Source organism: Arabidopsis thaliana (assembly GCF_000001735.4).
Source record: "Arabidopsis thaliana chromosome 1 sequence".
Taxonomy (NCBI): Eukaryota; Viridiplantae; Streptophyta; class Magnoliopsida; order Brassicales; family Brassicaceae; genus Arabidopsis; species Arabidopsis thaliana.
In genome coordinates, this window is record NC_003070.9 from 10,638,461 (window position 1) to 10,653,229 (window position 14,769).

General features: G+C 34.3%; 4 protein-coding genes across 6 annotated transcripts; 2 read left to right on the forward strand and 2 right to left on the reverse strand.

Annotated features, from left to right (window-relative positions):
• Window positions 1-417: 417 nt before the first annotated feature.
• On the forward strand, window positions 418-2,481 carry eEF-1Bb1 (translation elongation factor EF1B/ribosomal protein S6 family protein). 2 transcript variants are annotated; one of them, NM_102762.5, is made up of 7 exons: window positions 418-512; window positions 800-908; window positions 1,052-1,168; window positions 1,283-1,376; window positions 1,465-1,588; window positions 1,679-1,954; window positions 2,054-2,481. In NM_102762.5, coding segments are annotated over exons 2-7 (696 nt in total). In that variant the 5' UTR covers window positions 418-512; window positions 800-825; the 3' UTR covers window positions 2,056-2,481. The 2 variants fall into 2 exon arrangements, with proteins under 2 accessions (NP_174314.2, NP_001077627.1); NM_001084158.1 differs by having other exon boundaries at window positions 454-512; window positions 1,679-1,958; window positions 2,057-2,322.
• An 89-nt stretch (window positions 2,482-2,570) lies between these two features.
• AT1G30240 (proline-, glutamic acid/leucine-rich protein) lies at window positions 2,571-7,735 on the reverse strand. 2 transcript variants are annotated; one of them, NM_001084159.2, is made up of 13 exons: window positions 7,112-7,735; window positions 6,896-7,012; window positions 6,742-6,806; window positions 6,299-6,404; window positions 5,894-5,965; window positions 5,650-5,709; window positions 5,438-5,567; window positions 5,171-5,355; window positions 4,695-4,879; window positions 4,288-4,415; window positions 3,945-4,213; window positions 3,525-3,768; window positions 2,571-3,436 (listed from the first exon to the last, which is right to left on the reverse strand). In NM_001084159.2, exons 1-13 carry the CDS (start codon window positions 7,376-7,378, stop codon window positions 2,781-2,783), a joined length of 2,484 nt encoding a protein of 827 aa, NP_001077628.1. In that variant the 5' UTR covers window positions 7,379-7,735; the 3' UTR covers window positions 2,571-2,780. The 2 variants fall into 2 exon arrangements, with proteins under 2 accessions (NP_001077628.1, NP_174315.2); NM_102763.3 differs by having other exon boundaries at window positions 2,639-3,436; window positions 4,294-4,415; window positions 7,112-7,475.
• Window positions 7,736-8,381: 646 nt separating this feature from the next.
• AT1G30250 (uncharacterized protein) lies at window positions 8,382-9,190 on the reverse strand. Its single transcript, NM_102764.3, has one exon. It carries the CDS (start codon window positions 9,039-9,041, stop codon window positions 8,793-8,795), a length of 249 nt encoding a protein of 82 aa, NP_174316.2. The 5' UTR covers window positions 9,042-9,190; the 3' UTR covers window positions 8,382-8,792.
• A 3,263-nt stretch (window positions 9,191-12,453) lies between these two features.
• Window positions 12,454-13,369, forward strand: AT1G30260 (galactosyltransferase family protein). The gene has a single exon (NM_102765.4). It carries the CDS (start codon window positions 12,699-12,701, stop codon window positions 12,990-12,992), a length of 294 nt encoding a protein of 97 aa, NP_564352.1. The 5' UTR covers window positions 12,454-12,698; the 3' UTR covers window positions 12,993-13,369.
• Window positions 13,370-14,769: the final 1,400 nt, after the last annotated feature.

Genomic DNA, 14,769 nt, shown 5'->3' on the forward strand with positions numbered 1-14,769 from the left:
CAATTTAAAAGAGAAAAACTGAAAAAAGTGACAACTAATCAGAGAGGAAAATTGATGAATTTTGTAAGATACATACACATCTAATCTTTCCATAAATCATTCTAAACTACCTTATTAATAATTCTATAGATTTTTTCTTGTTACCACTTTTTTTAACAGTTTTGATTTCTGAGTACAATGCTAATTTATTCCTAACTGACACTCTGGAAATTTGGGTCCATATACACTTCTCATGGTTCACTTAAACATGACTATCTTTCATTCATAGACAGAAGAATTATGAATTGTTTTCTTGATGCTCTATCGTGTAGATCTTAACCGGTTTATTGATTTTTTTTTGTAAAGCCCACCAAGATAAAAGAGAAGGCCTAACTGAGGAGATAATTGGGCCACATATAGGCCCACTAAAGAAAAACCTAGAAGCTTAAATAAGTACCTATGAGAACTCTGCGCCATCCTCTTCTGCCTCCTCCTTCACTCTTCATCTTCAAAGACTGCGCCTTTTAGCTCAGGTTTGTTCTTCGATTTCTCCCGTAAGATCTTTTGTTCTTACGCCTCCTATTAGGTTTGTTTCGATCTCAAAGTAGCCATGGTCATAATAGTATTTGATTGGAAATTCGAAGTTTGAGTATTTTGATCCCCATGATTAGGAACTCTTAAGTGATGTCTTAGTGAATCAATTTTCGATGTTGTTCTTTGCTTCTAATTGTGATCTGTCTTTTAGCAAAATAAAGTTTCGTTTTTGCTGAATCGTTGGGGTTTTAGTAGTTGATCTGATCTTGTCTGCTTTTTATATCAGTGAAAAAGGTTCGAGCTTCGGAAACTATGGCAGCATTCCCTAACCTTAACTCTGATGCTGGATTGAAGAAGCTCGACGAGCATCTTCTCACTCGCAGTTACATTACTGGGTAAGTTTCAATTTCTTAAATTTGTCTTTTTTTTCAAGTGTTGTCTCAATTAAGTTGTTAACATCTCTAATAGATTAGATCCTTAATCTCTACCTTTTTGAACAAAAAGAGTAATAATTAGTTTCCTTTGTGTATGCTTATAGATACCAGGCTTCAAAGGATGATATCACCGTCTTTGCAGCTCTTGCAAAGCCCCCAACTTCACAGTATGTGAACGCTTCTCGTTGGTACAATCACATTGATGCCCTCTTGAGGATCTCGTAAGCTTGATTACCTTCTATTGTTTTCCATTTACTAATGGATTAAAGTTTTTAGCTGTCTGGAATCTGGATTAATCTAATATTGTTTCGTTATAATCATGTTTCTATATACAGTGGTGTCTCTGCTGAAGGAAGCGGTGTCATTGTTGAGGGATCAGCTCCTATCACTGAGGAGGCTGTTGCTACTCCCCCTGCAGCTGATTCTAAGGTATGCTTGATCGTCTCTATGTTTTCTCATAATGTTTTTGTAAAGTTGTGCATTGGGGAGATTTCATATGAATGTGTGTGTTTTGTAGGATGCTGCGGCTGATGAAGAAGATGATGATGATGTTGACCTTTTCGGAGAGGAGACCGAAGAGGAAAAGAAAGCTGCTGAAGAGAGAGCAGCTTCTGTCAAGGCATCTACAAAGAAGAAGGAATGTAAGTTTGGGTTTTGTTCTACCCTTGTAATTTATATGAATGATATGAAGATGTCTTGGATTTCTCATTGTTTTTATTATTCTTCATTAGCTGGAAAGTCCTCAGTTTTGATTGATATCAAACCGTGGGATGATGAGACTGACATGAAGAAGCTTGAGGAAGCTGTGAAGTCCATTCAGATGGAAGGTTTGTTTTGGGGAGCATCAAAGCTTGTCCCAGTTGGTTATGGTATCAAGAAGTTGCAGATTTTGTGCACCATTGTTGACGACCTTGTCTCTATTGACACCATGATCGAAGAGCAACTCACTGTTGAACCGATCAATGAATATGTCCAGAGCTGTGACATTGTTGCCTTCAACAAGATATGTAAGTTTCATGAACCTATTCGTAATTCTTTTTAAGCTGTGATCTTTTGTTAGATAATGTGGTGTGTAACTGTCTATGTTGGATTGAATCATAATGCAGGAGGATGGAGAAAGCTTCAAGGAATGTCTGTGTTCATGTGGTCTGGTTCTTCTTCTTCTTCTATATTCAGTTTCCCAAGTTTTTGTAGACTGTTGTTTTGACTCTGTTATGGCCTGCCATCTCTGATCCATTTTGATATTTAATGAAAAGTGACAATTCAGTATTACGTTTTCTTTGTGTATGACCCATTCTCTGCTTCTTCCTTCCCCTCTGTTCATCGCTTGTATCTCTAGATATGTGTTTCTTAGTGAATCCTTAGCAATTTTCCCTTGTAGCTCTGCCGAATAAAGTTCAGGTTTTGAGCTAAAACTAGTAAACTAGCAAGTGAGGACTGATAAGGGTTTGTGATTTAGAGCAACTCAAGCTGATAAAATTTATACTTATGTATCCATTTTTAGCGTTATATATTTGTTAAACTTGTTTCTCAATCGAGTTAAGCACAAAGGTAAAGTAAGGAGTTGGTTAATCTCTTAGCCTTAGGAAGATCTAGATGGAAGAAATCAACTTCATATACCACGATCGTTATTTCGGTTCTGTGGCTGCTTTGGCTGCAATGTTAGTGAGTAATTGAAACTGGTGTACAATAGAAACAAAAACTCTCGGAAGGAATTAAACTCTCACATATTTGAAACATCTTACAAGTAAAAAAGAGGTATAATTGTATAATCAAAACTTTAACTTAGAAACAAAATTCTTCTAAGACGGTTGTGAACTCTTTTGTCTTGCATTACGATTCAATATCAGAATCAGAATCAGAAGAAGAGGAGAGAAAATCACCTTCCTGAAGACTAGGAATAGGATCATCATCAGATTCCCCTAAGGACTCTATCTTCTTACCAATTGATGCTTCCTCCATCAGACTGTCTTTAACCGCTAAATCCTCTCCCTCTTGAGTCCCACTCACCACTTCTTCATACCCATCTTTGGGAGCCGTAACATCTTTGTCTGTAACCGGTCCTAGAGATTCCTCAGGAACCTTCTCAGGCACATCAGCTTGTTGACCATTCTCTGATGCAACTATATCTGTATGATCTTGGACACTCAAAGACACGACAGTAGCTAAATCATTCCCAACTTTCAATCTGTTGCTCTCTTGGAGAGGTAAAGTCGTGTCTAAGGTTCTCTGAATCGCATTGTTAGAAGGAACATCCGCCTTTGCCTGCCATCTATTGCCTAGATCATCACCATCATGAGCAATAACATTCAACTTATTAAGATTAGGTGTGTTGTGTTTTTCGCTGCCAAAAGAATTGCTCTCTGGAAATCGGTTGCTAAGTGTCGGGAGGCCATCGAGTGGAAGTGCCCTCGGATGTATAACAACTTCAAGGGACATGAGAGCGTGAGCACAGAATCCAGCAACTTTCATTCCTGCCTGAAGTTTACCTGTTCAAAGCCGATATATAAGCATCAACTACTCTAGATCTCTGCGGTTTAAAGCTTAGTTTTAATTCATGCCAACAATCTTAGTTACCTGTTCTGAAAAGCTCAAGTCCTTCAGCTAAAAATGCAGGGCGTACTCGTGATGGAGAAACGAGAGATGCCGAAAAGGCACGGAGTGCTGCAAGCTGAAACTCAACTAGATCCGTCGTAGACTTATTGGGTAAACAATGGTAGGTTTCAGCATTGGCCCATCTCCCTTCACAGGCATTTGTTGCAGTGGTCAGAAGAAGATTATCAACAGACTCTCTCCAGCTATCCGATCCCAATGCACCACCCTGAAACCCAAAAGAAAAGAAGATATTTGATAACCTATCATATTGTTATAACATAATCACAAAGAAGAACTATGGTGATTATAAGTAGGATTCAAGTAACTAATAACTTTCTACTAAGTTTTCAACAGTGTCGACAAAAAGCTGAATTTTGATAGTAAAGAGTTAAAAGAGCTTACAATGGTGAGAAGTGTTTCCAGTGCCTCAAGAGATGCTATTTTCAATGAAATCGGGCTTCTCAAGTGATTGTGAGGGATTCTCAATTCAAAAACAGAATTTTCTGCCTCGACTCCTGAATGCTTCCTTTTTTTACTGCAAGCCTGAAGAAGAGCTCCATTAGTAAGCGAGGGGTTTTTGCTAGATGCCACATCAAATGCTTCTAAACTTGTCTGGTCTAGATCCACAGAGGCATTAATGACAACTTCCTGTGCCAGTTGCATTGCCATTCCTGGTCAGAGAAGTATGTTAGCAGAAATGATCTTATATTTTCATCACATCAAAGGCAAGATCTTGTGAAATTACCTATACCCATGGATTTGAGTAAGGTTGTAGTGATTGAGTAGAGCTTTATCCTCAATTCTGGCAATGAACATTTCCTGAAGTAGCTACTAACAAGTCTCACCACAGATGCAGCATATGGTAAAAGTTGGCTACAAAATGAATCAATATGAGGATGTTGTTTAGTTCCTAAGACACGGGAAGGTGTGGTAACTAGTAACAATCCATTATTTGGAAAAACGAGAATTGCGAAACTATTTTCAGCAAGACATAAACTACCAAAGGAACAACTCCTCAATTGTCAGTGTCAATGAAATTAAGGTCAGGTTTCAGTTGAAATATAATATTTAATGTGTTTGACATGTAAAATATATAGTTTTCGCCAATGAAGGTAAAAACAATCTAGATTAAATAAAGGGAGACCGGTTTACCTGCGGATACTCTTTAAAGTAGCGCACAAGAGTTCCAGAGCAGACGAATGCAAAGCTGGAAGTTCTGCACAAACCAATTCTTGTTGGATCCCTGTCATGAAGGGTGACATGGCTCGAGGTAGAGAGCCGTTCACCAACAGCACTCGCTCAACAAGGGATAACAATGAGCCAACTGGAATATTAATCTGAAGGTTAAAAGAACGAATATCAGAATTTTTCAGACGCAAATGAGATGTCTGGATTACGTAGTAGCACATATCACGAGAGTCGGAAGGAGTCTGCTGAGCAGCAATCCAAACTTTGGACACGGCATAAGCAAGGGCATGCTTAACTTGATGCTTTAACAGTGATCCTTAATCTAGACACCCAAATTGCACACCTATCGATTTACGACTACGTACGAAAAAGCTAACTCTCTCCAGGTCTAAAATTTAGAGGAATCATAAATAATCCAACAGAAAAAGATATCTCACTACCTTGGATTTGTACGAGGTAGTTAACATCGTTGAGGTGCAGAACATAAGTGCAGAAACTCTGGATACAATCAATTGTTCAGAGTTCCATGATGCATCATCCAAACCCCCATTTTGACCTCCGAGGGGCAAAGGAGAGTCTTTTCCAGGAGGAGTCAATCGTTGGATTGCTTTTGTTCCTTTTGTTTCTGCAACGCATGTCACCGTGTTCTCTCAGGGAAACTCTATAGCCGAAAACAAACGAAAAGAACAAAGAAATTAACAAATTACCTTCTTCTAGACCTTGGAAAAAATTATTTAAATGTACGTTTATAGATATCAGCAGCTTTTGCATCATCAAGGACCAGGTGCCCTCGTCACCTTTAGCTTTGGGGAGCAATGCTAGAAAGTGGGCAAATTTCTGAAGGTTGATATAAAAAGAAAGAAGTGCACGTTAATATTTTCTTGCTTAGTTAATAGAGAATATATAAAAAGATGAATACCTTTAACATATTAGAACTGGTTTTCGCCGAAAATATTTTGGAGGCAATAGCGGCTTCAATCTGCAAGGAATAGCATTTCAAATAAACTCAAAGTACACTATCATAGTCACCAGACATTTTTCAAATATTTATGTTACCACCTAGGCACATGTGCGTGTATTCATTAGACTATGAACTGTTGTCAAGTAGCTATCAAAATACTAATGCTAATAAGTTCAGGAAATTAGAAGCGAAGAGAGCTGACCTTGTCATAATTACTGTGGAAGGCAGCAGGAAACAAGAGTACAATTGTACTTAGCAGATGGACAATGCCTTCCTGCACATTCAATACCAATCATTAATGACATGAGCAGAATTAGTGTTGGTCATAACAATTAGCAGGTCTAGTAGGTAATGATTCTGCTAAAAGTAATTCAAATAGAGGAACTAATGCATAACTCTACATGTTAAACATCTAAATCGAAGTGGTAAAACAGTCTTGGCACAAAACCAATAGGAATGATGCTAACTTTTACTTTTATAATTCCAGGTTGACTTCAAGAGTGTTATGGAATAAAAATAATCTTCAAACCGAAAGGGCACCATCTAGAGGACATAATATTACTGAATCAAAAGAAAAACTTAAGGCATTCTTAAATGTGGCACTTACCAATAGTGCTTCTGAAGAATCTTCATCCAATAATTTAATGATAGGCAGGATTAGTTTCGAAGCGTGTGAAACTGCATCTTTCTTCGTATTCGAAAATCTAGACAGCCTGATTGAATATTTAAAAAAAGCATCTTAGATTTCCAAAAGTCCTAGTTACAAAAAGCTTGAAAGGCAATACCAAGGAAATTATATCAACATAAGAGTGGAAAAATGATGTGCAATATGACAAATCTCATTCTACAAAAACCAAACAGTTAACAATAGAAGTAAAAGAAGCTATAAAATTACAGTCTCCGCAGAGTACATCATTCATAGCTCTAAACACTAAATCAATCTGATGTACATAGACTTCATTATCAAACACGAAACAGAGGAAATTGAAGATAACGAATAGCAAAAAAAATTGGAAAAGCCAAGTAGAGCAGACACAAGTTTGTCCATACCTTGTAAGTAGATCAGAGATTGAGGTACATGAAGCCACTCGGACAATTCTAGAACTTGCTGGATTCTGATTTAAACAAAAACAAAACATTAAACTTTCAAAACAAATTGGTAGAAGATGGAACAAATCTCACCATAGAGAGAGCCAAAACATACCTTAAGATGTGATAATAAACTGTTAAACCAAACAGAGTATGACTTAAAGAAACGATCTGAGCTACATTCTTGACATGTTACTCCAATCAAACAAATACCCACCCAGCTTTTATCCGGCTATAACAACAACAAGAAAAAATTAACACCAAAGTCGAAACCTTTCACATAAATTAATTTGATTCCAAAAACAGAGTAATTGAAGATTTCGATTGGTACCATATCAGAAGAAATCAAAGCTGATAATCTAGCAACCCAATCATCAACGGCTGATTTCGATTTAGCATGAAGCTTCTGGTCAATTGAAGCTGGAGGAGACTCAGATAAGAGCTTGTGTGTGGAGATGGTTGATACAACCTTGGAGAGTGATAGAAAGTTGGTGAGAGGCTGCTTCTCGTTGGGAACATATTCGGAGAGAAGGTTTCGGAGAATCTTAGGTTTCAATCTCAGGTCACACATGTCGTCAAAACGCTCAAAAGACGCCATTGAAGCAGTGAAAGAGAGATGTCGATGAAGAGAGGAGGGTTTTTGTGAGATTAGGGTTTTTTGTGAGATTAGGGTTTTAGAATTGTGGCGGACAGACAGACAGAACAGTCGTAGGATTTGAGCTTGTTAGAGACAAAGGTTTAACGAATAACGAATCAGGCTCGGTTTATTGGTTGAATTAAATTGAATCGGTTTATTAAACCGGATATACTTGTCTTGTGTTACCCCGGATGTATATAATGTCGCCGCTAGACCTAGACATTCAGTACATGGGTTCGGATCAGTTCCATTCGGGCTCGGGTAATTAAGTTAGAGGATTTTAGGAACTGTTTCAATATTTTAAAAGTTTGATTCGAGTTTAATTTGGTTTGGTTTCAGTACATGGGTTCGGATCTGTTTGGTTTCGTGTATCCAAAATATTTGGAAAAATAATAATAGTTATGATAAATATACTTAAAAGTTTAGGATATATTGGTAATTTTGATCTAAAGATGATCAGAGTTATAATTTTAATTTTAAGTAACTGGATTATATTAGTCTTACTATTTTTGGTATATAATTTTTGGTATTGGGAAAAAAACTAAAAATAATTAAATTTTGATAAATATACATAAAAGTTTAGGATATATTGGTTATTTTGGTCTAAAAATGATTGATTTTTTGGAGTTATAATTGTAATTTTAAGTGACTAAGTTATATCAAATTTAGATATAATTACTATTTTGGATATTCATTTGGTTCTAGGTTCAAATATGATTTTTTGGATACATGAGTTTAGGATCCGTTATTTTGTCGATTCCAAATTCGGTTCAATTTGTTTTTTAGATCAATTTAGTTTATGTTTTTGGTTTTCAAATATTTTTTTCAGACCTAATCGCCACTATTAACAAAATAGAAACATAGACAATTCACTCTTTTTATTCCTCTTTTTCTCGAGTCTACACCTCAAAATTAAAAAAAAAAAATACTTTAATTTTATACCAAAATATCGATTTATATCTAAGTATCAAAAATCAAGATTAAAATTTTGGTTAAGAAATTAAATATATCTTACTGGTTTACATAACTTTCAAGTCTTCAACTACCTGAAAGATAACATCTAAGCATTAACCGGTAAAACAAATAAACAGATATTTTAATAAGAATATAACAGAAGTAAATTCTTATTAATTCAACAAAGAAAAAATATGTTCTTTTCGGTTGTGAAAACCAATAAGAACATACTTTCAAACAACAGTTTCACAAGATTAATTATTTTCTGGTGGAAACTATAAAAGAAGAAGAAAAACTTGAACTGACTTCTGAAAACAAAACACCAAGCTATAAATGACATCAAACATCACTAACTTAACTATTAAAAGGGCACTTGCAACTTCGGTAAAAAACAGAAAAAAGAGACTTGTTTCTTGATGTCCTAGAAACAAGAGGTCACCGGAAACACCGCAAGAGAATCCATCGCAGGGGCAATGCTTGGATGACCTTCTTCTGGTGTTATCTCTTCCTCAAGGATCATTTCGAGGGTTGTGACAGAGATCATGAGGCGGCACTGTCGTATGGCTGTAGCACGGTGCGCAGTCACGGCTGAGAATGGAGTCCGTGGTTGAGGTGAGAGAGCCTGTTGGTCTGGTCGGTAGACGAAACGGGTGCTTTGGATATCAACCATTTTTATCAAAGGGTTTTGTGTTCCTTAGGCTGAACCAAAAGAGTTAGGAGTAGTGAAGCTTTTTCTTTGTTTTGGGTGTTGTAGTATTGTTGTGTTGACTTGGATTGGAAGATGGGTTTATCTTTTTATATAGGAGTTGCATAGACGAGAATGTCCTCATTCTTTTTAGTTCTCATTTTATTTTCATGAAAATTAAAAATTAAAAGTATTTTGTAGCAACATATGAAAATTCTATAAATGATTAAAGTATTCACTTAATACTTGTTAATTTCAAAAGTAAATTGGATAAATGATGCTAAGGACCAAAAAAAAAGACAGCACTAAGAACTTTATGAATTAAATGCATGTTTTGGACATACATCAAAGAATTTTCATAATTAAGCTAGCGTCTTCCTTCATTCTTCTCTCAAAAAACAAAAGCTAAATAGCGATATTTTTCTTTTATATGAAATAGCGATAGTCTTATATTCATATCGAGATAAAAAAGACATATTGGTGCAAGTTGTTTACATTTGTCTTTTCGATCGGTTTTTAACATGGCCTTTTATGATTTAAACAACCATGTGTTGCATTATCTCATAAATATAGTATATGGAAATTTTAAGTTTATGTATATGGAAATTTTAAGTTTATGTGTAACTAATTTTTATTTGAATAAAAAAATAAGGAATCTGAAACAATTCAATTTTCACGAAAATTAGATTCTGCAAACCTCAAAACACTTTTTACAGTAAAAATATGTTAAGCGATTCATTACATGCAGATATCACATAATCGGATTAATCAGTGCATGCGAAAGACAAACCCTTAATCCGTAACTCAAAAGTATCATATTATAAGCATGAATAAAGTCTAAGATCCCACAAAACGACTTATGTTCCCTAGAGTGAACTTTGTATTTGCTGATAAACCGAAACCAGAAGCTAGTAACCTTAGCAGATATTATTTCTCATGTGCCTATTAATAACGTTAATATTTTCTAGATCTAACCCAAACCAAAGTTTCTTAATATCATTTTCTATCTTTCTTGATATCTTCAAATGATAAGTCAGCTATTCGCTCTTTTTGGCGATCGTAAAACTTCAGCTTAAACAAGTTCCCACGACAAAAGTCTCTCTTCTTTCTGTCCCAACATATTTCTCCCATAGTCCGGCCATATGTTTCATCAGAACTCTTTTGCTTTGAGTCTAGCTATACTTTAAGTTCAATATTATATGTTTGTGTTCGTCATGCTTATGGTCTCATTAGCGAAGCAGCCGCGTGAAATTGTATAGGAGGCCGATGGCTAGATTACAAGATGCATGTGCTCTTTTTACGCTTTAAATGTCGTTTCATTTTCGGAATTATATTTTGTGGGCAAGGGACCCTCCAAATATAGAAAATAAAAAGAAGAAGTTTGGTGGTTTCTGCAAAAACCTTTGTCTCGACTAGGGCAAAAGTTGATGGCAAAAAGTTTGAAAACTCTCTGTTCTTTAGCCGGTGGATTGTGCCGTGTCTCTTACGGCATACGTGAGAAAGGTCCGTTTATAACAGTGACGGCTTTTGGCTTTCACTGACGTATATATTGAGATAAGGTTACAAATAAGTATATTCTAAATCATATACTAATTTAGGGTGAAGCATTGGAAACCAAAATAAAATGAAGTTCAAGCATATATCAGATGATAGATATGGCGTGGTCCTCAGATCTTCAGGGTGTTACACGTATTATGTGTATGACCACCATATCCTATAACATTTCCCTATTTGTACGTCTTCCTAGATTTAAGTCGATCCGTATATGTAGAATAGACATCACAAGATTAACAGAATTTGTAACTATCTTTATGTGGTAAGGTGGTCCAAGTAATGAAGTTAGGCAAGCAAGTGAAATTTCAAATGTAGACACCACCAACATTGTTTTGACTTCCAGGCACTGTGATTCTTAAATAATAAATACTTAAATTCCCCAGTCTACAGGTTATATCACTGCATTAGGACTTTACTAAGTTTTCAAGAAAGTTGGGTTTCTTTTGTTTACTTTCTTTGATATTTTTTGTGTATGCAGTATGTTTACTTTCTTTGACAATGTGATCGATATTGTAGTTTGTTGTATTAACTTATTTTGACTCGTCTTGCTTTTTGTGCACGTACGGGTATAGTAATCATTGAAAAGTAAATGTGTTAAAGTCATTTTTTGTTCAACGAAATCTTATAATTTGCAACGGGTAAACTCAGCAATCTAAAACTTCCAATACTACTAGTGTATGATTTGTGATTGCCTAGGATATATGATAATATTACTTGTAGTCTATTCATTAAGATTTAAGAATTATTAGATGCATAGAGTAACAATTTTTAAAAGATAGAAATGAGTGAAAACAATATGTGATAGACGAAAGCGGTTTTTGGTAATTAGTACGGTTCTTGAACGAATTTTTTCATCACTTATTTGTTAGTGATTTTTTCTTCTAACGTGTGATTTTATTATGTAGACGTTTAATTTATCAAATATAGGTTTTTAGACGATTTAACCTTGCTATTTTAACTGCTGGAAAGTGGAAATTAAACAAGTTATGAACAACTAACTCCACTGCTGGTGAAAACATCATTTTGTGAATAGTGTTTATCGTAATTTTCATCACTAGTTCATATATTTTGTTAGTTTAAACACGAACACCAAGTTTTCGGTTTATATTTTTGAGTAATAATTACTCTCTTTTCTTTGTTCTTTTCGAGCCAGGTTTAGAATAAGACGACGAAACTTGCTTTTTGGTCATTGAAGTTAGACGGCAATGTAATTAATACCAAAAGCAAATGGGCGGCACTAACCGCTAAATTTCCCACTTCAGTTTTTGGTTTCTAACTAAGTTTGAAGTTCTTCGACATTTTTCATGTGACATGTTTCTTTAGTTCTCTCGAATAAAGTTCTTCCTAAAATTTACTGAATTTACAGAAATAATTATAAATATGGAGAAAGATCTCATAAATAAAAAAGTAGAAATGAACTTGAATTATATATAAGGGACATGAGCCAATCTTATCTCTACTCATTACCAATTAAGTTTTAGCTGAAAACCCATAAAACTTAATAGTAATTGACATTACCCTTCAAATCAACTCCTCATTAAAAGTAAATTACGAAGTCAATGTTTGGCAAATCTTGTGGTAATCATGAGAGAAATTTAGTCTTCACAACAAATTAACATGCGAAACTGTTTTTTTATATCTAGCTATATACTGATTTTTAAAAGTAAATCAAGTGAGTAAACCTCTCTTCTTTCTTTCTTGTTGCATATAGAGAAATTCAGCCATTGTTCCATTGTTAATAGCTTAGTTGATAGGATTTGTTACTCCAAAGTCCAAACAAATAACCTCCCCTAGAACCAACCATAATTGTTTCTTCTATATTGTTTACTCCTTAATACGTAAAAACTAAAAACACACGTGTTATGATTATGAAGTCTTGGTCCTTTTAAAAACCCAATAACAATAAGAAAAATATAAAATTATCTTGTCTACGATGAGTATCCACCATACAAAATAATTGTTAAAAATCACTAAAACAATTTCATTTTACAAAGTCACCGACTATAAAAATCCTCTCAAACTCGGTCCATCATCTCTCATCATCAACATCACTCATAACCAATCTCTAATCCCTAAATTTTCAAGATCATGGCGACCTCAAGACTTGCAAGATTCATAACGGAAGTTGCGCCACCGCAATTTGTCACGGTGATGCGGCGAAGAACGGCGAAGGTACTCGACACGATCAAGGAGGAAGAAAGAGAAGTTGGCACTGACTCTATATTTCCTTCTTCTTTCAATTCGAAGAAGATCTCTTCACCGTTTACTTCTCCTTATTCATCCTCTGTTTCTTCAGCTTCAGCTTCAGCTTCATGCACTTCCGGTCTAAATAAATTCCCGGTTACAGAGAACCGGGGCTCCTTTCCGGTTTTCAAGAACTAAACCAATTTTCAGATGTAACTATGTATTTGTGTTTTGACCAGAAAAAAAAAAAACTATCTATTTGTGTATATATTCATGCATATGTTTGTGTATTTGATTAAATTGTAAGCAGAAAAGTGTGTATGTATGTGTAGAGTTTGATCGGATTTTTTTTTTTCAATCTCTAATTAATGGGTTTATCAAAGCCGGATGAGCATTGTGGAGACCGAGTCGGGTCAATCAATATAATATATGTGGGGGACTTTGTTTTGACGTCATTTTCAATTTATTTTTTAATGAAATGTGGCCAAATCAACAGTTTAGTAGTATATTGTCATTATCTTAATTAGTTAATTTACTTGATGAAACTTCTGTACTCAAAAATCAAGAAGATTCTATAAGAATGAAAACACATGCACTTAACACATTACCAATCAATAATGTTTATTATATGTGAATAGCTTTGGATCAAAGAAGTTTGGTTTGTTAATGGTTCAATCTTTGAACTATTGGAGGATTAAAAATGTGTTATTCATATCATACAAATAAATTAAGGGATTAAATTGATTATTACATATATACTATGGCCTACGCTTTCTCACCTAGAAGTTGCAAGTCATATGTGGCAACACATTAGACGTTGGTACTGCATCAAAACTTTTGTTGAAAATGCTTGATTAATATAGTCGTTTCACCTAATTTTTGCAGTAAAGTATAATTAATTTATAATTTTCTAAGTCAAGCCTTCCTACATGTAACATAACGTGGCGATTTTTCATACATCTTTTTCTTTTGCCCCTCGTGACTTTGTGTTCATATTATAAGAAACTGATATGTTTTATAAAAAAATCAATTCGCACCAAAAAAAGAAAAAAGTCTAATGATATACTTTGGATTGAATGTTAAAAAGTCTAACTAGTTGGTCTGATAATTATATTTGTAGCAAGAGTAACATATAAACTATAAAACCAAACTGATGATGGTCTAATGGTATTTATAGTAGATTTCCAAGATCATTAGTTCAATTCTACTTTCAAATAGTGATTAACATTTTAAACATAACTAGGTTTTAACCCGCGGTTTACCGTGAACAATCGGTTTATTTGGTTTTTATACAAAATATTGGAATAAATTTGATATCCTAAACTTATAAATATAAATTTCTAGTGATTAGTGAAAAATCGTAATATATTATTTGGATATTATTGATTATTGATTTCGTGATTGAATATAGTATTTTTAGGGATGAAATGTGATCATATTTTGATTTTAAAAACGACATAAATTCCTTACTTTTGTTGAATGGTTTATATTGAAGTGAATTAATTTTATTGAACGGTTTAGATTGAATCGGATCATATAAAGTTTAGGAGGTTGTTAATACCAAATTACCCTTAATGATTTTGAATATCAGAGAACAAAATCCAAAATTGAAATCAAAATTGAGGCCAAATTAAACAAACTTTCAATTTGTACTTCCCTTAAAATAATAAAGGGATATTAGTTATCATCCGAGAAACCTGGCGAGTATATGTTCTCACTGAAATATATGTTTTAATCACAAGAGAAACATCAACCAAGTTTATACTATGTCTGAAATAAATGTAGTCATATATGACAAATATACAGATAATACAACGTTATTTTACGTTATTTTTTTTTTCTTTTACCGTTAAAGTTCAAAATTTAATTACTAATGATGAACTTTTAAATATATTTACGTATAAAATAATCAAACATAGATTTAAAATAATTGTGACTATATGTCTCAAGTACAGTTAACTCGACCGATTAAAAA